General features: G+C 37.0%; 2 protein-coding genes across 5 annotated transcripts in view; one reads left to right on the top strand and one right to left on the bottom strand.

The window, feature by feature from the left end:
- The window catches only part of CERKL (CERK like autophagy regulator), a 58609-nt gene extending 54058 nt beyond the window's left edge, over positions 1–4551 (top strand). For all 3 annotated transcript variants that reach the window (XM_074593659.1, XM_074593660.1, XM_074593662.1), the window contains 3 exons: positions 1329–1425; positions 2649–2824; positions 3759–4551. In XM_074593659.1, the coding sequence (XP_074449760.1) occupies positions 1329–1425; positions 2649–2824; positions 3759–3840 (355 nt within the window). In that variant the 3' untranslated portion in view covers positions 3841–4551. The remainder of the gene's footprint in view (positions 1–1328; positions 1426–2648; positions 2825–3758) is intronic.
- A 1114-nt stretch (positions 4552–5665) lies between these two features.
- ITGA4 (integrin subunit alpha 4) overlaps positions 5666–27724 on the bottom strand; it is a 39846-nt gene continuing 17787 nt past the window's right edge. The window contains exons 11-28 of one of the 2 annotated variants that reach the window (XM_074593658.1): positions 26869–26963; positions 26416–26506; positions 25012–25057; positions 24484–24638; positions 22396–22550; positions 19202–19351; positions 17872–17948; positions 15035–15185; positions 14213–14311; positions 13689–13768; positions 13255–13341; positions 12476–12566; positions 11674–11781; positions 11276–11395; positions 9747–9866; positions 9139–9237; positions 8812–8931; positions 5666–7945 (exon numbers count right to left, since the gene is read on the bottom strand). In XM_074593658.1, the coding sequence (XP_074449759.1) occupies positions 7853–7945; positions 8812–8931; positions 9139–9237; positions 9747–9866; positions 11276–11395; positions 11674–11781; positions 12476–12566; positions 13255–13341; positions 13689–13768; positions 14213–14311; positions 15035–15185; positions 17872–17948; positions 19202–19351; positions 22396–22550; positions 24484–24638; positions 25012–25057; positions 26416–26506; positions 26869–26963 (1937 nt within the window). In that variant the 3' untranslated portion in view covers positions 5666–7852. Of the gene's footprint in view, positions 7946–8811; positions 8932–9138; positions 9238–9746; positions 9867–11275; positions 11396–11673; positions 11782–12475; positions 12567–13254; positions 13342–13688; positions 13769–14212; positions 14312–15034; positions 15186–17871; positions 17949–19201; positions 19369–22395; positions 22551–24483; positions 24639–25011; positions 25058–26415; positions 26507–26868; positions 26964–27724 lie in introns of those variants that run through there. The other variant, XR_012588193.1, reaches the window with a different exon arrangement.

Consider the following 27724-nt stretch of genomic DNA (forward strand, 5'->3'; position numbering starts at 1 on the left):
TAATGAGAATTCTTTAGTCATCTCTGAAGATAAAAGGCCGTAGTGCCAAACGCATTGCCCGGCAGCCTGCTGTCCCCCTTTATTGCAGCAAATATGACAAGGAGGCAACTTTTTCGATTTCACCATTGCTGTTTTCTAAATCAGCAAAGTAACGCTATGCTGGGTGACTTGTTGCACGGTTACGTAAAATTACCTTCTTAGATTGTGCTGTGTCGTAGTCTGAGAACATTCCTGATGCAGTCATTCAGTAGCCAGAGAACTACGAGTGTGGAGAGATGTGTGGTGGTAGGCTGGAAATATATATATTTTTAAACATTCTCAATGTATTTTCTAAGGGTACATGCTGAATAAATAAATATATATACGTGTATGCATATATATTCAGAAGATATGAAGTACATAATCTCTATATAGACTCCAATTTCAGCAGTGATTGTCGTGTCCATCCGCTCCTCTTGGTGAATGTCAATTTGTCTCTACAGCTTAAACAGGATTTAGGCATGAGTGTGCTGAGATTTATGTTGTTCGCTGCTGCGACAAGGGACAGTTGCATTAAGGAATGTGTGAATTGATACTAGCTCATTGTCTAACCCAAATATTGATGCTAAAATATCAATGGCGACTGGATACCCATTGCGTATCTGCGCTGTAGGGTCTCTTCTTGATTAATCTCCAGGATATGACTATTTTATCTTGTGCAAAATTTCCCTTAGCTTTTAACTTTTATGTGCGTGGTGAAACGCGTAAGTAGAACTGTACCGAGAGCGGCGTAGAGAGTTTGAATAGTGGCATAGTTGAAGATGGGGATCTTTGTTAGGGCAGCATGAGTGTTAATGGAGGAGGCGAGTGAACCCACCTGCACTGGGCTGTGTGGTGGGGACGTGCTCGCCTGCATCATGCCAACGGTGTCTTGGTAAAGCTCCGCCTCACAGCGTTTATGGTAATCGTACCTTGCTGGAGAGAAAAGCAAAAAAACAAATTGGTGATGCCCAGTGTTTAAAAACCATCACTTAAATAGAAAACCAGGATTTTAGAAATTATATGTATTGCGTTCAATAATTTGGATTGGTTCAATAATTAAGGATATTGGTAAGGGAGTACGATTTTATTGTTACAGTGTATATTATATTGATGCTAAATAGCCTCAATTGCATAGTTTATATTGCTCTACGGGGGGGGTTGGCAAAAAAATGTAAAAAAACCATTGAGACTATTCTATTAATTTACTCTTGATAGCTTTTTAAAAAAAATCCTAGACTATTGAATAGCCTGTTAAACTTCCAAATTAATGAATTTTCTTTTGGGAACTAAATTGGTCTGCTTTTCAGGTTAAATAATGGAAGCATGGCTCTTATTCTTGTACAAAATACTTCTCGAACAGAGTTTATAAAACATCTGAAAAGATATGCCAGCATAAAAAATCAGGTACTGTTAATTTCTTTCTGGTGATTATGAAAAGATAGGCTGCAAGAGTTAATGTTTGCCTCCTCATAAGGAGACTTAGCTTCCTGTCAGAATACATTAGCCCCCTTTTTATCTGATTTTTTTTTTTTTTTTTTAAATCACTAGACTAATACCGATTAGCCTATTTCAGCCCATCTGTTGTGGTTTAAATTGTATTTGTGTTGTACCATAGTTTTATGGGTGTAAAGCCCTCTCACCACAATAAAGGAAATGCACGCTGTGTTTAGATTTTGTGTAGTAGTGAGATGCAGAACACAGGCTGAGGGGGCATCATGCACTTCTGTCAGAAATAGGTAAAGTCCGTAACTTCATCAGATCATGGCACGCTACACTGGTAGCAGTGGATTATGACCGTTGATTTTTAGCAGGTGTGCATTCCATCTAATTACGAATGCTTGCAGAACAGCACGTCAAAATTGTGGTCATTATTCTGTCTTTGAAGAGAAAAATGAAGCATCCAAAGGCAGCGCCCTTATTGCTGTCCTAAATACCCAACGCGCAGCCTGAGCACCCGGCTGCTCATTCAAATGTTTCAGGATTATGGGAAATCACTTTTACAAGGAGGTTTAGGTTTGAATTCATCAACGGTCGGGGAGATTGGGGGAGAGGTCACAATTTTTGCCACGATTCCATGTGACAGCACTAACAGCTGCACTTAGGAAATTGTTTATGCTTTCCAGTTACGCTTTTGGAGGAAGGCTTTGCTTCTCTCTCTGCATTTGTAGTTAGACAAGGAGATGTGGACCCTCCTTTAAACGTAAAAGGGCCATCTACTAGAATTCTAACTAGCCTTGTTTAGGGCAGGATTACTGGTAATAATGAACAGAGCACAGGAAAAAAATCTGCTTGGACTTTCACATATCCTGAAAGCGTGTGCCATTTTTGGCATGTGCAAAATATACCACCCCACCTGGAGATCCAGCAAGTCCAATATGGGAATGCAAATGGAGCGCCACCATTTTTTCTGAGGCGCTATTTAGGATAAAAATAGCATGTTAATCTATAAATGCTAGACGGAATGTATAATGCCTCATGTGGTCAAAGCTTGGGTTAAGTGTTCCTATTTACTTAAGTAAAAAAAAAAAATAAAAGGCAAGCTTTTTAATTTCAAGTAATACAGTTTGTTGCTAAGCTACCCCCAATATCTTTCATCTTCATTTAATATATATCTGTGTTTGGTTTAGTTCAATTTTCCCTTTGTTGAGACCTACACGGTTCAAGAAGTAAAAGTACAACCAAGGCCTAAAAATGGGCTTGATGCCAAAGAAAATACGCATTTGAATCCTGCTTCTGCAGAAGGAAATTACCCTTGGAATATAGATGGAGACTTAATGAAAGAAGCATCAGAAGTTCACATTCGGTAAGGCTAAGCGCTGTGTTTATGGACTGTATACCTGTAACAGATTAGTGCCACAGTCTTAAATGTATTACACCTGTATATAACAGAGATGACACCAAAACGGGGTGTTGTAAGTGCTATGAGAATAGTTCTGTTGTGCACTGCACAGTCTGGCCCTTTGGCCATTGCTTGGGCCTCTGCCCTGTTGCTTTCTGCCCATCTTGGGAAAGGTCCGTTAGGACCCACGTGGCCTTTCCTTTCTGGGGCTTCATCAGCCTCCAGCTCTACTTCCTCTCTGCTTTCTGCCGGTTACTTTACCCTCCTGTTTCTTAGAGCAGAACAGATGTATATAAAGGTCCGTGACTCCTGGGAGGAGCTCCTTTTGGGATAAGGATTCCTGCTTGGAAAGCAGTGTGTGTAAGGTTAATAAAAACATGTAGCTGTTCAATTGTGGGAAACTGCTGCTTGAGAATAGTCTCCGTGTGTGGGAGCGAAGAAAGAGACTGGGACGGCACAGGGCAATCGGAGGATGATCAGTGGAATTAAATGGGCGGTGGCTCGTGCTGCTGCAATGCACACAGGATTAGCCGAAGGCACAGAGCTCAGAGTAATGCTCTGGTATGTAAAATAAAAGGCAGATCATATTATAGAATATATAATATATAGTTCTAAAGAGTATAGAATCATAGAATGGTTCGGGTTGGAAGGGACCTCAGAGATCATCTAATCCCACCCCCCCGCCCTGGGCAGGGACACCTCCCACTAGACCAGGCTGCTCAAAGCCTCATCCAACCTGGCCTTGAATGATGACCTTAGATGAATTGTCAAAATGTAATTCACCTGTTTTTATTCCATGTAGTAGTTCATACGTATTTGTTCTTCCCCCCAACCCCCAGAGGTGGTGCGCCAATTGCAAGAGTTAATGAAGATAAAGTTTGACTTCCTCATTTCACAGGGTCCATCCTCAACTTATTAATCTCTACGGAGTGGACACTGATGACCTGGAGAGTTCCCAAGCAACGTGCAATTGCATATAGAAGGGACACGCTGCAAGTTCAGTGTTAAAGAATCCTTTTCTCACCTCTCTGCACAGCCTTCCAAGGTCCCAGGCTTTCACTCACTGAATTCATTTTGTAGGAGAAGCTTAACTGGGATGTTCGTAATATTTCTGGATTTAAATTTTTATCAAGTAGTTATATATATTTTTATCAGGTTGTATTTAATTGTAAAGAAACAGGCTTAACAAGAAAAAATGAAAACTGATTATATTGGTTTCTTATAAATTTGGGCTTTGACCAGTGTCCATCAGAATAGAAGAAAATATTTTTTTTTCTTTAAAATTATTCTAGCTTTTGCAATAAATATAGTATGAGATACTTTTAAGTCTGCTGCTGCTATCCGTGTTGTCAGGTAGCTCAGTTCAAATAGAGCTGGTGAGTGCAGGTATGGTACGACCTCATACTGAAGAATGGTGGCAAAATAGAATTTATTTATTTTTTTAATCAAGTACTTCCATTTCTAGCTATCATTTTTAATTTTGCCTTAATGTATTTGCTTTCAAATAATTTCTAGTCAAACAGCAATAGAATATGCTGATGTCTTATACGGCTTTTCTTCGTTGAAATGTACTTTAAAGACTACTCTTTGTACAAAATAAATATTTTAAAATATTTTGTCTATCCTAGAACTGAAATGATACTCAGCATAGTTTTTGTTATTGCTGAGAATAAAGTTATGATAAATAACTTAAAGAGTTTACCTAAATTTTTATAACTTCCTTATAGGGCATAAACATAATTTTTATGAATATCATCTGGGTTTTTTGTAACTTATTTAATACAATTATTTGAGATGGCAGCAAATTAAGACTCTGTTCTTCCTGGGAACTGGCTTTCTCTGAGATGATGAACAGTAGCAGATCAACAAGTTCACCCGTCTGCAAGACCACGGGGATAATGAACGTTTTCCTGGTGACTTGTCTATGAATCGTTCAGAAGGTGGCTGACAAATAATGGAATGAAATTGTCTCAGGGTGAGAATGAGTTGCTTTAAGTTCTTTCTTCAGTAAGCAGTCACGTTTAATGTAAAATTCATCCCTTTAAGATCTTCTAAATCAAGGGCCTAAGGCTTTACATAGGATCTATAGCTACTGTACTTTATTTAATTACTATTTGTGAAGAATTCTTCCCTGTGATAAATACACAAAACCAAGTAGTACTGCACCTAAAGCACTGCAGATTTATTATTTGCCTTCTAAGAACATGCTGTTACTTGTTGGAAATCTCATGCAATTTCTGCGGACAAACCCAGCCAGTAGTAAAGGCCAAATTCATAATTATTATAGGCATCTTACAGCTAGTTCTGCTCTTTGCAGTGGAGTTGGCAGCTGCAGAGCAGGATCAGAGTCAGGGCATCCTTTGGGCTGGCGGGGGCTGCAGCAGGGCTCTGCCCCGACCTCCCGCTGACAGAGGGTCCAGCTGCGAGATGAGATCTGGTTGCTCTGGGCTTCACCCAGACCAGCCTTGAAACCTCCAAGGGTGGAGACAACACAGCCTCTCTGCACCCCTGTTCCGCCGCCTGGCTAGCCTCATGAGGAAAATATTTTTCCTCGTGTCCGGTTGGAATCTCTCACGTCAGTTCATAGCCGTGGTCTGAGTCACACTGAGTAGTCTCCAGTTAAACTACTATAATTGATGCTATTCACATCAAGGACTTTTAGAATGTTAAGGCAATTCAAACTAACCTTCCTAAAGTTGTCTAAGAAGGAGACTCCAGCTACTTTTCGTAGATTTAACTGTTTTTATTACATAACTGAAAATTAACAAAATAATTGAACTCGCAGAAGAAACAGCATTCATGTGCTTCACTTGTTGGGGTTCTTTTTAATAAAATGCAATTGAGCGATACTTTAGAACCTTGCCATCATCAGGACAGTATACATTCATTTTTTGTCAACCTGGCTTATAAAAGCTAATTGAGTTTTGCTTCCTATCCTAAGAGGAGGCAGCCAACATTTACATGTTAATAATAAAATCTGAATAGGAATTATACAATTTCCAAGGCAACATTATCACATGTACTGACTTATGTAAACTACTTCAAAGATAAATAAAATGCTTTAGTTTTTCACTTCTTTGCATTGTTTGTACTAAAAAGAATGTTAATGCTCCTTCCGGTATTTGAGGTATATTTTTCACAAGATGCTGTAATATCAAACTCATTCTTCTTCAAAGATATTTTGGTTAAAGTGCAAAAATTCACTAAAGCCCTTTGGAAGATAAGCATTTTGTGTACATTTTCATAGACTTGCAAGAAAATATTTCATTCTTCACATACTTTATTTTGATTTTTTTAAAAAATATATGCACATTCATTTGTCTTTACACTGCAGAAGATTTGAGAGAGAAAATTTACTTTTGAGCGATTCACATCTTTGGCATCAAACGAAGTGAAAGGAAATTACAAAATGGTCCCTGATACCTTTAGGCTCTGTGGACAATGTGGCTTTTACGGCACCAAACGCTCTATTAGCAGAAGTGCTTGGTGAAGGCACTCTGCGTTGCTTTCGAGTCTTAGGCTAACTCTCGAATGGTGGTGCGGCTTCGAAGTGTGTGTACATGCTACATTCATTTCTCCTCGCAGTTCAGAAGGACGTCAAGGGCAGGGCAAGAAAGGCCACGTTGCGTACTGCTGGTGCAATAAGCTCAGTTATTGAAGAAGTTGTACATTCTCCAGTTAGCTGTACTGGGGAGCAAAGTAAAGTAATGCGTTGTTGGTTTTTTTCCCCTGGATTGTACTATTTCCCCAAAGCTAGGTGGCAGTGCAAACTTACATCTAGCTGAAGAAACTTCCTGTAGTAGCAGAGCAGTGGTTTGAACCATGTTTCTATTCAGGCATTTGCCTTTCTGCTGAGTGGCTTCTGAGGATGCCTGTTTGGATGGTATTTATCTGAAAACTTCACAAGAACCCAAGCTAGCTCTCCAAAGGACTTCTTTCAGGTAAAGGGTGGCACAACTAAATATAAAATTTGGCCCAGTAAGGTTGGCATTTGGAGTCTTTTGGGTATGTGTTTCTCTGTTTTGTCATCATGCGAAGTCTTTTTTATTTTTTCAGGTCCTGGAAGAATGCCAGTACCAAATACTATTATGCTAAGTACTATAGAAAAATCTTCAAATAAATAAAAATAAATACTTGCTTAAAACCTCCCCCCCCAGAATTATTTCATTGGAGAAGTCCAAAGCATCATGGCAGCAATATCTGAGGAAATGATGAAACAACTAATTCGGTCATGCTTGCAAGTACCATGTAAAAGATGGCTACAAATAATGATTTCCAATACATTACTCTTCCTACAGCTGAGAGAAGATTCTGTGCTGCGTCTCCAGGCTACCCCACAGAACTCCCTGCTCTGAATCCACCTTTGACCTTGCTGGTTCTGGCTTGCCTGGCTGTCTAAGTCTCTGCAGTCTTGTGGCTGTGCCTGTGAAGCCAAAGCTTACGAGGTCCTTCAGAAGCCCAAGAGAGCTTCTGATAGCTGTTTTCTACATCCGTGCACTCTACTTATGGTCCTTCTATTAATTTAAGCTAATTTACCCTTGTAAAACTGCCACAGCAAGATGAGGGAGGATTTCTTCTTCAATGTCTAATCAAAAGATTATTGAAACTTGAGAATTAATAGAATAACTCATGCTAATGTGGTTGACATTTTCCAGAATTGGCCAAACGTTGTTACTTTCTAGAAATTCTTCTTTCCGGTAAGTAATTCTTCTTCTCTTTATCTTTAGTGTTCTTCTGTCTGTTTGAAACCAGATATATATATGTGGCATTTCAAATGTTACTGTGAGACTTCAAACCAAACTGTTTTACCATTTTCATATTAGAAAAGCAACAGTACTCTAAGGTGTAGTCCTCCATACAGTTCAACAAAATAAAGTGTATTTTGTAAGAGCGAGTGAGCTCAAGACCAGTTTTCTTGTTACTGATGTCTCTCCTGTGAATTAACCTGAATCTTAAAGTCTTCATTTTAAAATCAAATGTTTATTTCCCCTCTTACTCATCTTTGTTCCCAGTTGTAAAACTCCAGCTGTCTCTTCTGTCCTTGTCTTGAGGGACTGGTTTGTATTGCCTTTTGAAAAAGCCAATCTGAAATACACAATTTTGGAATCTGTTGTCAGCAAATCTTTGTTATCAGATCAAAACCATAGAAGATAAACTAAAATAAAATGCATATATACGGTGTTTATGAATGATGGCATTTGCCGTTGCTTTGTCATACCAAGGAATCAAGCATTACTCAACCATCAAAAAAGTGGGTTTTCTTTTTCTTTTACTTTTTGGGAGGCTAGTGCTCTCCTGCAAGGAGTAAGGACGTGTGGGCTCGTGAACTCTAACACTCCACAGAATCCAGTATTTTTTTTAAAATGTGAAATGGTATTAAAACCTTCCTGTTAAATTTGTTTCATACACCTCCCTGGGAAAAATGAGGGATGGAGAAAGTCTGCGTGTAGGCAAAGAAGTTAACAACCTCTTCATCGCTTGCCAGAGAAGCTACATCCTTCAGTTTTCTTTTCTACTTATGCACTGGATTTTTTTAGCATTTATGTTGCAGTTTAAAATCTTAAACGTTCAATTCTGGCATGAAACTGTAGTTGTAGACTATTAGTCATCATGTGTCAAGTGACAGTAAAAAAGGAGCACTATCCCACAACAATGATCCATTTGATGTCATTAAATTATATAAATCATTTGCAAACATGAGATGCCATATAAAACTCGGGGTTTGTGCTGTTGAATAACAGATGATGCAGAATATGCAGAAGAAAAGTGAAGGAAAACTGAGAAGTATTTTGAAAAAAACCCCTCCCACGTTACAGGAAGAATTGTTTCTTTAGAAAGGAAAGATCATAATAAAATAATATTTATCCTTTAATCTGCATTAAGAGATCCAAAAATCCACCAACAATGCGAATTCCTGACTTGAGAACAACTGAGAAACACTGAAAACCTACCTTCCACAATACAAATGAAAGAAGCAAAAACAAGGTAACACCAACTATTAAGCCTATGCCAATAATTATCACAGTAACACGGTATTTTGGCTTTTGGTGGTGCACTCCTTCCAAATAGACCTGGAAAGCAGAAAATAAGTTTAGTGCTAACTGTTTTTTTTTTTTCCTATAAGGTACTAAAACAAACTAGGAAAATTAATTACATTCTTAAGTAATTAACACTATATTCATTGCATGTTTATAGATATGTATAGAATTTCACAATTTTAATTGTTGTTGGTTTTTCTAGTTTAACCGTTTATCACAAATTCATTAAAAGAATCTTACATATGCAACTTGCTTGTCCTTGTGTAGCTCAATAACTTTTGCATTTTTTTCTGGTGAGGCGGTTGCTCTTACTTCAAACTTCAACGATGATGCATCATCCTGATTTAAAAAATAAAAAAAATCCTCTCCTTTAAAAAAAAATGACTTCAACACGTTAATTCCTACCCAGCAAAAATGGTAACACAGCTGCTCGCAGAAACAGAATCTCCCACAAACGCACAATGGTGCCTTTTTCTGATCACAAAACAAATGAGGACCAGAAGCTGGAATAAAGCCCAGTTGGATTTTACTTAAGTCCACATCCATGCTGCTTTTCTTAGAAAAGTACAATTTATGAGTTGAAATTAAATCCCAGTCCTACATAAACCAGACAGAATGGGCAAAGCAATACACAGTGTAAAATAAAGTGATAATCTAAAATCCATATTTTTCAGTGGTTTTCATTTTTCATATTTCACCTTGAAAACAAGAAATAGGTTAACACCTAAAAGATTTGGGTTTAATCATACAGTGTGCAATAATATATTAATACCTAGAATTTATGTGCAAAGAATACTGCAAATATACTTGAGGGGAACATTTCAAGGCATGAAAAATTCTTGTGTTACCATTTCTAGAAGCGAAGGCGTAGCCTCCAGATGCACCTGAATGGTTGCTTCTTTTCCGCTTTCCATATTTCCAAGTTTGCAATGTATTTGTAAGCAAAGGCTATCGTTTTTCATGCAGTACTGCAGAAGGGAGGGAAAGATTAAAACTGAAGTTTATCAACTTTATCATCTTAGCATTAAAGACACTCAAGAACCGAGTAAAACAAGAAAATCCATGTTTGTTCTTGAAAAGCCAGGGTGTAACTCCAGGTTGCCATCCATCACTGTCAGTCCATAGGTGCTAAAGGAACAGTACAAGAGGCCAACCTAATTGTTACGGACGGCAACAGATCATTTTTCTTAAAAATCCAAATATTTTTATACTGAATAATAACAATTGTCATAATTTGGTTATATGGGTTTGGGTTTTTTTACACTGTTATTTCAAATTAGCTTTTATCAAGAATGATAAGTGACAACGACTAGATGATATCCAGTATAAACAGTATAACTGATTGATTCTTACACTTGTACACTGACAGCTAGCACCGTTTCACTCAACTTTGGGTAAGACAAAAAAGCAAGCCTGTAGATGGTTATATTCTTTGTTCTAGACAGCCGTGCCTAACTTCTGATTTGATATTCTACTGCAGTCATTGGTTGGTGTTCCTTGTCACATGCTTACTTAAAGTCACTTAAAATAACATATTTTAAAATGTCTGGCTTCTTTTTTAAGATGAAAGCATTAAACAAAATTGTACTTTATCAAATGCAAGTTGCAGGACACAGATTTCTTTGAGAACAGACCCTCAAAACCGTACCACTGGACTAGCAATTCTGGTTTGGACTACAGAGTCAAGTATCTGATCTCCAGCAGGGCCCATAAGCAGGTGCAGAGGGACGAGCTTGAACAGGCCAGGCACGTACGATATTCTCCCAGCCTCCCAAATATTTTTAATAAGAGCTTTGCAAGCCAAAATTTATTTCCATATACTTTGTAATTCTTAATGACTTTCAGTCCCATTAATTTGTATAGTATCCCTTGGAATTCACTTATTTTTGGCATTCATAACATCCTTCAGTAAGAATTTCCACCATGAGTACTACTTTGTTTTTTTTTTAACCTGGCTCTTATTAGTTATGTTTGATGGCACTTTTTTTGATGTGGAAAAGGCAATGAATATTTAATCTGCATAGTTCATGTAATTAAAATTAAGACTGCTTTTCCTACACGCATCGTTTTTGATTTGTAACTGAATTTCATCTGCCATTCTGTTAGCCCACTCATTCAGTTACATCACCCTTCGGCAGGTCGTTCTAGGTGACTCTCATCCACCCTGACTTTAGTGACGTGTCATTAATTAACTTTCTCATCTCAGATCTCAGCTCTTTCACTAACGTCACTTATGACGACATCAAACATATCACAGGTCGCACCACAAATCCTTGGAAGACTGCTTTGGTGACCTCATTCTATAAGGTATACTGTTGCCTTAAGGCTCATTCATGTGATCATTTATTTCCCACTGATGCCTGAAGACAGACCTTACCATTTGTCTCTTAGCAGGCTTTGAAAAGAAAGTGATGACCTCCTTTAATATGTTTTCATTTTTTTCTGTTGCATTACAGATTCTGGGATATTTATTATAGGAGCACTGTCCAACTGTAGTCTGGAAATAAAAATAACATCATCACTGTTAGAATTTAAACATCAGATAATAATCAGAATACAGATTTCTGAAAGGCAAGAAGCTCAAAAGGAATGTAATTTTTACTTTCGGAATTCTAAAACGCATGGGGCTGAAATATCATCCTGTTCTTGTTCGCACTGCTTCACCACAGCTAACAAACTGAACACATACTTAGTACCTAATTCTGCTATGCTCTGCTTCTCTTTTTCATAGAATTCATATAGCTAATAAAATTATATTGCGTAACTTGTGCTTACCTTGATATCCAATGCGTTGAATAATTTGTAGTCATTGGGTGGAAAAGCATTAGGTATCATTATCTCTAAGTTTGTATCTGGAGCCATGCTTGGTCCTGCACTGATAACCTTGTGGGGAAGATGTTATACATTTAAAGCTTTAATTCACAGTCGCTATTCAAGTAACAAAAACATATATATAAAGTATAAATACATAAAACTTCACAGAATGGGGTAGCACCTGCATTGTTATGCTGTCATGAAAGTGGATGCTGCTAGGAGTTGTAACATTTTTCTTAATTCATTGCGTAGGCTTACTGAACCCTTCACTTCTCTGAAGCCAATGAGTAAGCAGTGCTAATCTGCGATGACTACCCTGAGGTCATACACACTGCCTTCCGGGAGAGCATGCAAAAGGAACTAGGAGAGATTAATGTCCAACTCCTGCTTTTAATCCATTGGAGACAAATCTGATACCTATAGATCCCTTCCAAGGAGCTCCTAGTTCCTTTTGCTTACCATAAGATAATTCCTTTTAAAGTGTTTCTTAACGGAGGAAGTGGCAAGACAGAAATGCTCTACCACTTTCAATCCTACTTGGGCTAAGTATTTTTTCTGTGACCATTCAGTAGAAGATTGTCCAGGCCAAAAAAAGTGTTCAAAGAGGGATTAACAGCCACTTCCCAGTGCTAATGCTCAATAGTTGCTCACCATGCCCTTAAAAAGTTCTCTTATTGACTGTGCAGACTCGTTAGACACACTGGAAATATAAGTGGTAACCTTCAAAACAAGGATAATAGGGTTTACAAAGAAAAACTCTTACATGGAAAGTGAAGTTGATGCTCTCCTTCATACACGTAGCTGGTGAATCTTTCTCATTTGTTCCATAAACAAACGAAGCTGGTGATACAAATCTACAATGGTTTAGAAGTTGTAAATTAATGGAATTGTTATACATTGTTAACATAACTTTCTGCTCCATGCTATCTCCGGTAAGGTTGGTTCTAAGAAAACACCTGAGTTTGCGTTAAAGTAAATCTAGGAACACTGAGTAGAAGTCCTCTACCTTTGTACTCTTTCCTCTTAAAAAAGCAGATGAATCAGAAAAAGTCATAAATCCTCACCCAAAACTATGTTCCATGAATGCCCCACAGGAAACCCAGAATACAGAATCATAGAATGGTTCGGGTTGGAAGGGACCTTAAAGATTGTCTAGTTCCAACCCCCCTGCCCTGGGCAGGGACACCTCCCACGATATGCTTAACGTAGACCACAGATGTTAACATACATGTTAAGCAAGGAACATGAGGATCTGCTGTGCTCTTATTAAATACCTCCTTCTATAAAAAATATTCCTGTTCTTAAAAAAATTTTAGTCTGTTAAGAGAGAAGTTTGAAGCACCATAGATATCCATTGGTCTCATCTCACTGTGGTGGAAATAAAATCTTAGAAGTGGAAGGGTCACACCCCGGGACAGCTGCACCATTTCATTCCCAGGATTTTTCAGCTACATCGCGCTTCTGCTTAAAAGCTTTGGGAATTGAGAACAGTACCAAGAAAGCAGTTCTATGGATGTGCAGGTATAGCAATAGGTGACTTACCCATGAGCATTTAACTCAATCTCGTATTTTAGAGGTACAACTAAAGTTAGCATGTTATCCAGCAACATGTTCCCATCTTCATTTTGACTATAAAAATGCAATGAGAGAAAAGTGAGTATCGAATGCATCATCATATACTATGCGTTATTTCTATACACAAATATGAAACAGATCTTTTGTCTTATTAAAACAAAAATATTTTAATGGTAACAACATGGCTGGCAGTTAAAAAAAAAAGGAACATTTTACACAGGCGGAAACCTGCTCATTATTTAAATATCTATTATCTGGGGATTTATAATTTCCTTTTCTCTACAGATTTGCAACCGATGTGCTTTCTTGCAATTGTGCTTTGCTCAGTCTTTTCAGCATTCCCTATTCCGTTTTCCAAAGCTAGTAATATTTTTCATTGAGCAATTTTTATTAGACATTACCAGGTAGCATTAATGATGATGTTGAGGTCATCTTCTGCTCTGGTAAATGAGCTTGCATCCAAGAGGAAACTAAAATCCAGCTGTAGAACAAATAAAATTTTCTTTATAGCAAATGATAGTGTGTCTTCACACAGATTTAATAAAAATATTTTATTAAACTCCTTTAGAATTTCCTGCTCTAACAAAATTCAGAACTAAGAAAATACTTGCTTTTTGTGTCTTCTACTCCCTTTCTATTGACCTAACACACTTGTTCATAGCATTAGTCAGGCACCTTGGCTAAGAAGCCAAGCACAATCAGTTGATGCATAATACAAACTATGTTGTCCCTTAATTAATTATTCCAGAGAACGTTTAAGCAACTAATTTTAAAAGTAGCAGAAAGATTCAGAAACCAACATGATAAAAGGCGTTAGTTGGGAATGAAGGAGAGATTCTGAAAAACAAGGCTTTTTCTCCCCCCCGAAAATCCTCATAACATATTTAGGGTGTTTTTAAAGCTCGTAACTTCATATGTAGCTTACCTTTGATTTTTGATCTACATATAAATAACCAACGCTGCACTCAAGTTTCACTGCATGCATTTCTTTATCTAATACTTCACAATGTATCTGTTTTTCTTCCTAAAATACAGGACAAATTATTAATGATTAAAAGAAAACTGCTTTTTTCGGACATTTCAAATCACACGTACACACTGAAGTTGGGTGGCTTATATTTCCCTGAACTAGCGTGTTTGTTATTTCACTGATGCAAATATACAGAACGCTCATATTGTCCATCAATGTATCCTTAGATTGATTACTGTATCCTGTTACTTCATCTTCTGTTTGCTAATAGTGAAGCTGAGGCGTATGCATCAGACCCAGACCCGCTCAAAGCCAACCTGTGAAAGGGGGATTCTACGCAGAGAGCACTTATTTTAAAAAGGCAGAAAAAGAGCACAATTAGATTTGTGACTTCGTCATAAAACTATGTGAAAAAGGGCAGGTCCAACGAGATCTCTGTGATCACTGAAAACATGATCATCAGACAAAAAGTAGCAGTAACATCTTGAAAAACATTTCAAAACCATTTTTTTTTTTTAATTTTAGCTGTTACCATCACATCCTGTTACTGAAATTATTTAAGTCAGCTGTATTGATTAAATTGCATGTGGTTTGGGTAGGTAGAAGTCTGAGAACTTAAAAACCAGAGTTTTGTCAGCTTTTCTGGGGGGTGTGTGTGTAGGTTGTCAGTACCTAAAGAAACTCAACAATCCATTAACATAATTTGAAAAATGTTTGGCTGAAAAAGAAAAAATATCAAAGGATTACTGTTTGACAGATTTTTTTTTTTGTTCTTACCAATTCTAAAACTCGGATGAAATAAAGACCTTTAGGGATTTGAATGTGGAGGACAGTTTCATACGCATCGTCTCCAACATTAAGCAGAGAAACGTTCAACAATACAGTCTTCATACTTCCTACAGCGAGATATGTTTTCTTCTCATACGGCCTATAAAAATAATTATTGTAAATGAAAAGGAATCCTACGTACAGCTTGTATGCAAAAACTTTACGCCACTACTCCTTTAATTAATTTCATTTGGTTCTGACAAAGCTCAGCTGGAGATCATTAGGAGAATTTTCACTCAGCCCTGTAACTGCAGGGACTACACCGGTTATAGGATGGCCAACTCCAGGATTGTACTTTTTAAGGCCTGAGGTCATTAATGCAAGAGCAAGAAAACTGTTATCAGACCAGTCGCGCTTCTGGCTTTTCCAAGATAGCTCCTGTCCTTCACAGACGAGAAGAGCAACGTGCTCTGGCTACAGTGTTTTCAGACATTATTTCAAAATTCACTCTTTGTACTCAAAGTAAAGGACTGAGTTAATATGAAAGAGGCGACAAAGAGGGCAAGTGAACACGCCTGCCTTATGATCTATGTAATGTTCTATAATCATGTTACAAGTGCAGACGCCCTATGGGGGGCTAAAAGTAAACTTCAGCTTGACATTAAGGTTTAATTAAGACTTGTAGAAAGGCTGCCTAGAAATAGACATTTATCAGATATTCTGGCTTGAAACCAAAGCATTAGTCACCGAACACCTTTGGGAAAGAAGCTGGCACTTCGAAAAGCAACAGAAGGTAAAAGCACTGCATAAGCAGATAGGTTCCAAGACAAAAGCGAATTAAAGAAAAACACAATGTTAACATTTCGGTAGCTTGATTAAGTTTCGGTTAAACTTTAAAGTTGTTTTACTAGTTATACGCTTACCGTTCAGTCCTCTTCTATGCATTAAAGCCAAGCTCATTAACAAGATGCTGTCACAAAGATGCCTCCCAGCTTAACACACAAGTACACAAAAGCACCAGGTGCACATCTGGGACGGCAACAAAGCTGAACCAGAGCTTTTCCCTGGTAATCATATTTCATTCTTCATTAAAAAATGCATGATGCGGACTAGAAATTTACAGAGCAGGCCAAAATCTAAGCAATTTAAACAAAACATGATAGTGTATACATGAAGACTCATAACTCGGTAAGTAAAGCGTTACATTGACACCCCTATTTGATTTCATTCTTTCAAGATGAAAAGTGTTTGCTTTGCTTTTCGAGGATAATGAATGCATTCTGTCTAGACAAAATAAATTAACGCTTCACAGCTAACTAGTTTTTAATCGAGATTCTAGGGGCACAATGTAATTTAAGGTGATACTTCACACTTTATCAAGATATTTAGCCTATTTATTTACACTGCGAATCTGCTATGGGTACCTAATGCCAAGCAGGTTTGTTGTAATCTGTTTTCCTTTCTTAGAGCTTTGAAATACTTAGAAAACTGCATTGCTAACGTCACACGTGGAAATGCTGCACAATCTTTCTTCCTGGAAAGTTTATGATCGTTCAAATAAAATAACCTTCAAGCCTAAGAAAATCGAAGGGCTGAAGACTCACGCTACAGGCCACGCGTTAAAGCGAGAGACTAATCTTATTGTGAAACCTATGAAGATGAAGAAGCTTGTGCTCAGGATCACACAGGTGTGATTAATCAGCATTATGTAACTGTCATCATCTTTCGGTGTCGTTTTAGCTTGGTTCAACCTAGTATCTCGATTAAAGCAGAATCGACTTGAAAAGTGATAAATTACATGAGAAAACCCCGGTCACACACAAAATACCCAACTATCTGAGATTCACAACAGGTACAGTTCCTCTTTTTGCACAGCAACAGCACATATTTCTTGTATTGAAGAAAAAGTTTGTGATGATAAAATATAACTTAAAATCAAATCATTAAAATCCATTCTGAATGGAAACGATAGTACGTGGCTTAAAACTTTCCAAACATGATGCTAAATAAAAACGTATCTCACAAAGTGTTGCTTGGTGTAATACAGATTCTGCAAGACGATAATAATTGTATGTGAATACTTTGAAAGTGCGTTAATTACCTTGCATAATAACAGGATTTAAACGTGATATCTAATTGGAAGGAATGGGGAAAACTGAAACACACTAAAGGGTATAAAAAAAGATAGGGATGTAAATGAAAAAATCACAAAACAAAATTAATTTTGGAAAATGCAAGCTAATTCATGTAGGGAAAAGAAGTCTGAACCTCGCATAATACTCAACCATCTGGTGTCTCAATCAGCAGTATAAAACTGAAGATGTAATATTCTTAAGTAAATGAGGAAAAAGAGCCACTTAATTAGTTCATAATTGAAATAATAAATATAACAATGTCAGTACAAAACTGAAGTATCTTCTTTGTACAGTGCAAGTACAGTATCTTCGGAAGAGCAGCAGAAATAATTGATAGTTCGTCAATTTAACAGTAGTTACGATGTCTACATATTTAGTATGCATTGTGTACTGCACCTTTGCCTAGTTATATATGAAGTGTCGAATGCAAGTTTACCTTTTTGTGAAGCAGATATATTTTATGAGCTGTAAAGGTCTTCTAATTATGCAAGAACATTTTTTCAGTTATGTACACTTCTGTTACATTTCCTGGAAGATTTACAATTTAAAAATATTCTTCAACCAAACACAACTTCACTCCTCATATTTTCTCAGGGAGTCCATAGTCTACTTTTGCAAATTAATGTTCTTTACATACAAAAGATTAAGGAATAATTTAGATAAAATTTTTATTGAACCTTTCCAAAAAGATGAAAGCCACATTGTACTTACTTTGGAAAAGCAACTTTTCCAGAAACTCTCAAGTCAGCAGAACAATTTTCTTGTGAGCAAAATCTTGCAAAAACAAACTATAAAAGACAAATAAAATAAAATAAAAAAGCACTTTAGTGAATTACACATATTATAGTGAGCAAAAAGTATTTTCAAAGAAAGAAGCCTATCACCTTGTTACCGAGTATCTGGAATTGGCTAACAGCTCTTGCTCCTAAAAACAATTGAATCAAGCGATGATTTGCAATTTTCCAAACATATTGTGCATGCCCAGAGTAAGAACAGAGAGGTTTAACTGTGAGAGACCGACTCTGGAAAGCCAATGAGTGTATGTTCAGCTGATTTTTTACAAGTAGGACATATAAAAGGCAGAGCGTTCAGAACTGAGGTCTCTGCAGTCTCCCCTGTGATACAGCACATTAACTTTTGCGAGAGAATTTCATTACACACACTTTGCTTATTGTACTGTTAGTAAGGTTTGATGAGACTACAGTCACCAAGAGTTGTGTCCGTGCGTTGGTTATCAGTATGCTCCAGAGCACATTTATGTCACTATATTCAACAACGCCTTCTTTCTCTCTAACTCTGTGGTTTCTAAAACAAAATTTTGAATGAAGATGAAAAGGAAAAGCAAGCCATTTCAAAGGAGCTTTGTATATCTCAGGGTTCTGATAGTCAACTGTATCCAAATTACACGAAGCTTACTGTTTGTGAAAAGTCATAATATGTTTATGACCGTTTGGTAGTTAAAAATTCAAAGCATCCTGACATTAAGTTGGAATAAAAGCCTTAATAAGTTTTTTTTGAGAAAAAAAGTTAATTTCATACTCATTTAAGGATACAGAATACACTTTTTTCCCCACAGACTTTGTGTTTGAAAAGCTGCAATATGGTCACAGAACTAATATTTCAGCAATATTGTTGAAACGCTTCAAAAATAATACCAACATGGTATTATGTATTTAACACGGAATTAATTTTAAAAAACAATCCTGTGTAGTTGAAAAAGAATGAATATTTCAAAGAGTGAATTTCATACCTGTGTGTTCTTAGGTATACATTATATATGTATAAGTTCTCTGCACATACCTCTTTTTTTTTTTTTAAATCACAATACGAATTGTATACCAGTTCTGCACAGATTTTCTTTTTTAGTGAAAAATTAGGCATTTTTTAGCACACTGGTTTATTAAGATCAAGGCACTGGATGCTGGCCTGGGAAATGCATTCCTTCGCACGCTATGGATATGTGAAGCTTTTTTTAACTGAAGATTAAAATGTGAATATTTATTACTGCATTTGAAAAAAAAAAGAGAACTCACACACTAACCTTGCTTTTTATAACATCTTTTTCTTTCCTTCGTTGAAGAACAGGTTGAAGGGGTGAAAATTCTTGAGCATTTCTTTTCTGTAGAATATGATGCCCCAGATGATAACTTGCTTCAACATGTACAGGAGTCAAGATATCCCTTACATCTTTCTATGAAAATTGGAAACCTAATGAGTTAATCATATAAAACAAGACATGTATGCTTATGTTTTAAAGATTATAAGGTTCCCTAGAACTAACTTAAACAGGAACACTTATTTTTTACATGTAAAATAATTTCATATGCCATATGGCTCCTATACTTTTCCAGACATCTTTGTCGCTGAAAGAGGTAATCAGAAACACAGAAAAGCATAATACATTCAATGACCGCATTAAGCATTTCATAATGGAAGATTCTTTTATTAAAGAAGTCTTATTCAATAATGAACCTATTTCTCTTAATAGTACTGCCTTACGCACCTATGAAATGCTGTACTGCTCAAATAGAAAAATAGGCAAAAGTTGGCTAAAATGGAGAAGGTTGGGATAATGTCAGACAAAACCCATGGATATTTCTGTATGAAAGCAAAAAGAGTTCTCCCACAGTAACACTAAATCAGGCCATGACTGCATTTTATTTTTCTGCCTCTTTATTTCCTATTCTGTATTAAAAAGGATTAAACTGCTCAATAAACGACCATTTTGTACATGAAGCTTTGACTGTGTAGGAATGTTGCAGATCAGAGCCCAAACTACCTACTTGTGAAAACTGAACAGCTTGAAGCACCGAGTACTAACAATAGCAAACCTGATTAAATTACTCCCTAAGTGTAGGAGATAGACAGACACTGATTGTCCCTCCACATGGCCACTACTTTAATTCTTATCTGCAAGCTTGCTTTGGCCAAATCACATATTATCTAATTCATAATAATTTTCCACAAGGTCTTCTCTGCATCTGCTTTATATTACTTCCATTATACTAATTAGCTATTAATTAGTCTTGACTCGAAATACATAAAACGTACACCGTCTCTTGCAAGGACAGTGCTTGACAGACATTCACTTTTACTTAACTTTAGGAGCTTCATACAAGTACAACAATCTCAGTGGGTGGAAGGAGATGCTTATAACGCTATTAATTAAGAATTAAAAAGAAAATTGAATTATACGGAGGAAAAAATACTAAGGATAGACTCTAGGAAGTGATGAGCCAAATCATATCCTTCCTCCTACACAAATACCTGCTGCTGCTGGTACAGCAATCTGTACAAGGTCAGCTGTCAGTCAGATCTTTCTTAGCTTACAAAACTCTTGGAAGTGGGAATTTGCCACTGCTCCTGTAAGTAACATTCACTTAGGTGCAACTACCAGTTGAGATGCATCTGGGCAATTTTCCAGTAGATAACATAAACTTTCCTTTCTAACCCGAAGCTTTATCATGAAGAATTGGCTTCTAATGGTGTCATAAACAAAAAACAAGTTAAAGAAAGAAGAAAAATATGTGGAAGACTTTTCCATGCAGGTTTTTTTGTAGCTGTAGAAAATCAAATCTATTTCCCAGCCTCTGTGCTGGATCAACTGCACCAGTCATCCTAATAGATGTTTGTTTCAAAAGGGCACAGAATTGCCACCGTGAGGATTTTAAAGAAAGGGCTAGGCAAACTCCTTTGAATCAGGAACTCGAAGGAGTTCTTCCCATTTATTCTCCAAAATTTTTGTTGGAATAGGCAAGCCTCTAAGATGTTTGAAAGACTGAATCACTTTTATTCTTTCTTGTCCAGCAAATGGCCTTAAAAATATTATTATCCTTGTCCTGATTGCAGTTGGTTTTACTTTAAAGACATTGAAAGTAAAACCTATTCATCCTTCAGAGGGATACACGAGTACGACAGTTCATTTCCTCCAGGGTAACAGTGACTTTGAGACTACTATTGCAGTCAGGATCTTACTGACTAGATTCTTACTAACTTATTTCCAAGTCAGTATCATCCTCAGTTTCAAAGGATGGTTGCTGTTGGATCAAACTCTACTTCTGCAGGAACCAACAGCCAACTTGCTCCTGCTGAGTAGCTGGTACCATGTCTGTTACCGGCATTGGTACAGGCCTCCTCGGCTAGCTGTCAGCTTGCAGGCCTCCAACAGCCTCCTGCTGAATGCCCACGTGCCCTGGCAGCACTACCACATCTGTGGCTTCTCCTCTGAAGTTCTTCTACAGCAGATTCCTTCTACAACAACCTCCACAGACAAGAGAACTGTAACCACATTCACTACTAATCTTGGTCCAGGATTCGCATTGATACATCCAGGAGGGAGACATGTGTGCAGGCTTCACTTTTGTGAGCAGAGGAATAGAGAGATCACTTTGTCAGCACAGTACACATTCTTCATATTTTTCAGCTCTAGATTCATTCATGAAACTCTCACAAGTGCTCTTCCTACCCCTTTTCCACCTCTCGATTCTCTGAGTACTTCCCTTGGCGAGTGCTGCATCCCTTGCGGGGAATAAAATCAAACAATTCCAAGCAAGTGTTCTTCTTCACGTCCTGCCAGCCTTTGGCTCCTTGCAACAAACTCACAAAACAGACCACACTATAAACCTCGAACTACAGATTCTCTTCTACCAGTCACCTTCATTTCACTTCCTATGGATCAGGAAGGGGTTCTTTTCATACGAGGTGAGTCTACCTCATCTACTCACATGAAAAAGGGGAGCAAGACCATACATGCGTTCTTTGAAATAGTTACAAATGACAAAACATAATAAACATTTTCTCTGTGTCATTACAAGTTTAAAGATTTTGCATTAAGGAGTACATAGGAAAGCTCCATCAGAAAGGTGGAGCAGAAAATATATGTAAAATTGTATCTTTTTGTTTGCCTCAAGCCATCCTCAATCTATGATCTGTCGTCCATAAAAAAAAAGGGTGAAAAAATCTCATGAATGCTCATGGTCTGCTTCACCACTGTGATTATCATTATTATGCACACTCTGACCAACATAAGAGATGGCAGACCCACTGACTTCCCCACAGAAAGCTGAGAAAGCATCAGAATTAAACTATATTAACTGTGGAAGATATGAACACAAATATTTTACTTCCAAAATTATGTGATGCAAGTTTAAACAAAATAGGTTCTTTTGCAGCAGGTGTGCTTTTCAAAGAAGAACTAAGGATTTACAGGGCAATATATATTGAAAATTACATTACCCTCATAAATGCTGGATGGTTTTTGCAGGCAATATTCTTGCTGTAAATCTTTACATTTCCTGAGATTGTATCAGATGTTCCATTGGAGGAAAAATAAAATCTTGCTTGTGTATCCACTTTTCTGTTCACATCGACACTCAGATTATAAAGCAGCACTGCACAATAAAACCCAGGGAAAATAAAAAGTTATGAAAACTTTAAGTGTTATAATTTTCATGAATTTATGATAGAAATTACATCTTCTGAATCACTTCCTTAAACATGTTCCATAACATCCGTTTCGAAATGCTCCGCTTAAAAATTCTCTGACATAAATCCATACTAACGAAAGCTTCTAGCCCTCTGAAAACTGACTGCATCATGACTGATCCCTGATACATATTTTTACACCAGGGCTAGTTTTGTCAAGTTATACTTATAGTTTTCTACCAGAATCTATTTAAAGAAAACCTGCTTCAGTTACTTACAGGGCTGACATTAAATTTCAGCGAACAGATAAGTCAACAGACACTGAGAAATATTGTTTAACTTCACAGTTCTTTTTCTATTTAAGTCAGCATGAACTGCTATGATAACAGATTGCAAATAAATTTCAGAGCATTACTAACCTATTACTGCTTAACGCCTACCAAAAGCTGAGTTAGGATAGAGTTTCCTCTAGTCTTCTCTATTTAAGATGAAAAGTTTTATACCCAAATCCAGCAAGAGTTATCCAGTCTGACTGCTCATCTTTCACAACAAATATGAATTTCAAAAGATCTGAGCTCAAAACTTTACAGTTCATCTTTGGATGTGTTCTCTACACTGTGTTCCTACAGGATATTGTATATTCTCATATAGAAGATTTAAGCAATTTAATTTTATATACCGCGTATTTGCTGGGCTGATTGCAGTTTACAAGTAGCACATGACAAGTAGCTTAAAAGCGCCCAGGTAATACAGTCGAATTTAGACAGTAAATTATTTTAGATAAGTTCACCATGAATATTCCCTCCAGTAGGTACTGCTTCAAGCAATACCAGTTTTTGCCAAAAGCAAAATACGAATTATATAAAATATAATACAAGATATATTTTTCAGTAACTTTGACGGGACCCTCTCTTTTTCACATGATGTTCCGTAATGGTATGATCAGGTGCCTGAGCTGCTTTGTGGAGGGAATGTCTTTTCTCTGTTGCTAAGTGGAAGACTGCTTTTAGAAGACATCTGAATATCACGCTGAATAATCCATTCGGTTCTACATTAAGAAGAGACATTCACCCACCATTAATTCCCTACCTAATTGCAAAACAACAACCCAGACATTTGCATGTGGGAAGTTCAGACAAATTTGACAGACACCCCTGTTGGGCCCTGTGCAAAACAGAGTTTGGTGCCTGGGCAACTATGTAAAAGAAAGTGTTCACAGAATAAGCAGACTCAATTTCTTTGTGAACCCTACCGGCACACTAGCTCATTCAAACACCTATCAAACTGACGGCTCTCGTTACTGTGATGCTATGAAAGGGACCATCTGAAATGGCATCATTACAATGCAGTTCAAAAGCATGTGCGTGAGCTTAATCACATCACTGTTAGGTAAATTATTTTAGGTACAAGGATGAGCCTATCTATGATGGTACCTCTTTTAGTACTGCTGCAAAACCCATGTGAAAATATTACTAAATGTTTGCGCCCAGCCCCTGCTGAACTCTAGAGAACCACAACCCAGCTAGCTAGTTAAAACTAGTCTTTGGTTGTCTAAACCAGTTGCCATCGAAACTTTAGATTACGTCATTGATGCAATAGAGAACTTGGGAGTTCTACCTTCCTCCTCACAACACCTCACCTTTTTAACATCGCTATCTCTTCTAGGCCATGTAACTCTGCTTGTCCTAATAGGGATGTCCTGTTACTCTAAACTGAATAGAAGTGTAATGGCTCAGTGTTACAGGGTAATTATGAACTAAAAAAAAGGTATCCATGTTTTTAATTTTTCATTTTATACTGAACTCAGATTAATGGTCCACTAAATACCAACAGCATTATTCTGTAAATAGGTGCATTTAAAATGAATACATATACTGGAATTTTTTCCAAGTAGCTTACCAATATAACCAGGTACCTCTCGTCCTCTATAGGTAAAGCATATCTTCAAATTCATACAGATGGCAGGCTGGTCATTTTCCGTGCAGTTTAAATTAGTTCGATTTATTGAATTAGGATGTTTTAAAGAAGCTTCAACAATTATCACTGGTTTTGTTCTAAGAACAGAAAAGAGTTAATGTTCGCCAAACACTTCAGAAATAGCTTACAGAAGCTCTGCAGAATCTACCAGTCTCTAATGGAATCTATTTTTATATTTTATAATTTTTTAAGCTATCTGATTTTTCAGAATCCAAATAGTTGTATGCACATTATTTGTTGCTGCAAGAAGTTTCAGAATGATATTTTCTTTTTCTTCAGGGTGTTTACTTAAACGTTTCAGTTGTAGAGCATTCTAGAGCTTAATGGCTGAAGTTCAAGACACCAAGAAGAATACCACGAGGTTAAAATACACTGAGTTTTATTAAACTGCATTAAAAAATACAATTAAATTGTATGGTCTTTAAAAGCACTGAAATGTAGCAATCTCACCTCAGCACCACAGCAGAATCAGAGAGAAATGCACCAACTGCTACATCTGTAGAAAAAAACAGATCAATAAGTATAATTTGTGAACAGGAATTACTTCTCGGGTACTACAAGCATTTTGTAGCATATTCACCTTTTGATCAGCATTAAAACACCATTTGCCCTTTATTAGAAGGCATAAACTAATATTCAAAGGTATTCTTCTCCGTCTAGAAGATGATTCCTCAAATACTTGTCCACTGTTCATTAACACTGTGTGCTAATTTGCTGGATTTGCAGATATTGGTAATGTGATGGTTTGATTTCTATTCCACGTTTCAGTGGCTGATACTGAAGGACAATTCAGCTAAATAGGAGGTATTGCCTTCTTTTTTTATCCAAATATTCAATATTGCTATACATGCACACTTATATGTGAATAATTCATATATATATAACTATATATAGCACATGTATGAAATTATACATAGACAGAAAAAAAATATTCCATTTATTCCAAATTAACTGAAAACTATTCATGCAATAAGGAAAGAAATGTACACAGTATATACCTCTCAAATAAGGTAGCAAAAGTGAATACTCAGATGAGTCTAAATGAATGAAGGGTCTGAGGATGTGACTCCCAAATCAGGAAACAACAGGTGACCCGACAGCAGACGACTACGCTACCTCTTAGCCCAGCATTACAAATTAACCCGGGTAACCTTCCTGTTGACACGGCCAGAGTATAGAACATGCAGTTCATGATGACCTCAGGCTTTTACACCCACAGGGGCAGGACAGGCAATACCTGACCTGATGCAACGCTTATCCGCATAACGTCAAAATATTTTGACAATATGTGTAAAACAATGAATATATACTTTGAACCAGTTAAGTTGTTTTACACCAAATTAGCACTTCTATGTCATGCCTACAAGAACTCCGCAACAGTTTTAACCCAATGCCATGAGCCCTGACTCTGGTTAATGTATCGTTTTCACAGACTGAGAGTCACGGAGCTCAATGGCTCCTGCCAAAATCCAGACTCTGTGAAGACCAGTATGATTTTTAGGTTAGCACACTAGGCTGACAACAACGCTTCCAGTGCCCAAACTAGCTCATTGTAACATTAGCAGATGAGATGGCTGCCGTAAAAATAAAGATTACATTTTTCTTCTTCTTGTACTCTATGATCTTACTGTTACTTCATTCTCAGTCCTTAAATAATAGTTAGATGACCGTGAAAAATGACTGCATGGCCTCAGCTTTACCTCCTTTTTTTTTTTTCTTCTCACAAAATGCAAGATGTGACATGTCATCTTAATAACAGATTTTGCTTCTGTTAAAAGTAACAAGTAGCATGGTAGGGTTATTCCCTCTGAATTTCTTTTGAAAATGAAAAATAAACAAAATTGTTTAATTCACCTTGATAACCATTGTTATCTGCATCAATGCCACTTGCTATGGATTGTCCAAACATACTCAAAGAATTACTGATTTGATGTCCTTGTATTCTCTGAGGAGGAAAAAAATAGAAGAGAAAATTATTCTTGGAAAGCTAATCTTTGAGTTACAATATTCAATGAAAACTGTTAGCACAACTATCCTGCTGCTGAAGGCAGTTAGATGCTTACCTCTGAGAGTAATATTCCTCAATTACTGCAAATGTTATATCCCGTAAACCCTGTCTGAGTCCTCCAAAACAATTTATTTTTCTGTTATAGGTTATATTGTGTCTGGAAATCACAGACTATGTAAAAAATTTCTGAAGTCTTTTACAGTACCTCAGGTGGTCTGAGTGTTAAATGAAGGGAAAACCCTCTCAAACTTAAACTTAAGTTTTTTCTGGATTGATTATTTTTCATTGAAAAAGCGTACCTGTGAAAATGATGGTGTTATTCCATCCTCCCTGCCATTGTATATATAAATAACCCCTTTTAGATTATCTTCTTGTGGAGCCCCAATTGCTACATCTGTGGAAAAACAATTTAACAATAATCAGTTGACTGGGAAACACGAACAAGGAAGAGTTAAAGAAATCCAAATCGTGATGCATGCAATGCCAGACCAACTTTATTTGACTGAATTCAAAAGAAGTGCTGAAGATAGATATAAAGCAAATGGAAACAATAGAGACCAGCTCAGTAATTTGACTGCCTTAAGTACTACATTTCTGGGCGAAATACAGCCATTTTGTTCAAGACAAAGTCTGCTCCTACCAATACTGAATTTGACCCTCAAGAGGTTATCAGGGAGAATAGCCAAAATGGTCATGGTCTTTAAGGGAAAGACAAAAAAAAAAAAAAAAAAAGCTTTGTAGTCATGGAATTATGATGATTTTCCTGAACTCTGCACTCTGCTATACCCACATGGATTAAATCACTGAAACACAAGAAGTATTCTTACTATGCTGCCTGAAATGAACCATTTATTTTTCTATGAGATGTTCTCAAACAGCTGATAATAGGCATGAACACGCATTTAACAGGGAAATGAAGATATCTGGCTTGTACAAAGGGCTGTGTTTTACGCTTACATGATTTAATCCCAGAGGGCTGTGGCAATGCATAAACAAACCAACCCACCCACCCTTTACCAAAAAGTCCCATGGTTCAAATAGCCAGAGGCTGTTAACCAAAAAGTGAAGGGGAAGATGAATTATATCATCTTGATATTCACTACCATAAATCAATAAGTGTGAACTTTCATTCACAAATAAGCAAACCTGAACTAT

This window comes from Larus michahellis, chromosome 7 (assembly GCF_964199755.1).
Source record: "Larus michahellis chromosome 7, bLarMic1.1, whole genome shotgun sequence".
NCBI classification, from domain to species: domain Eukaryota; kingdom Metazoa; phylum Chordata; class Aves; order Charadriiformes; family Laridae; genus Larus; species Larus michahellis.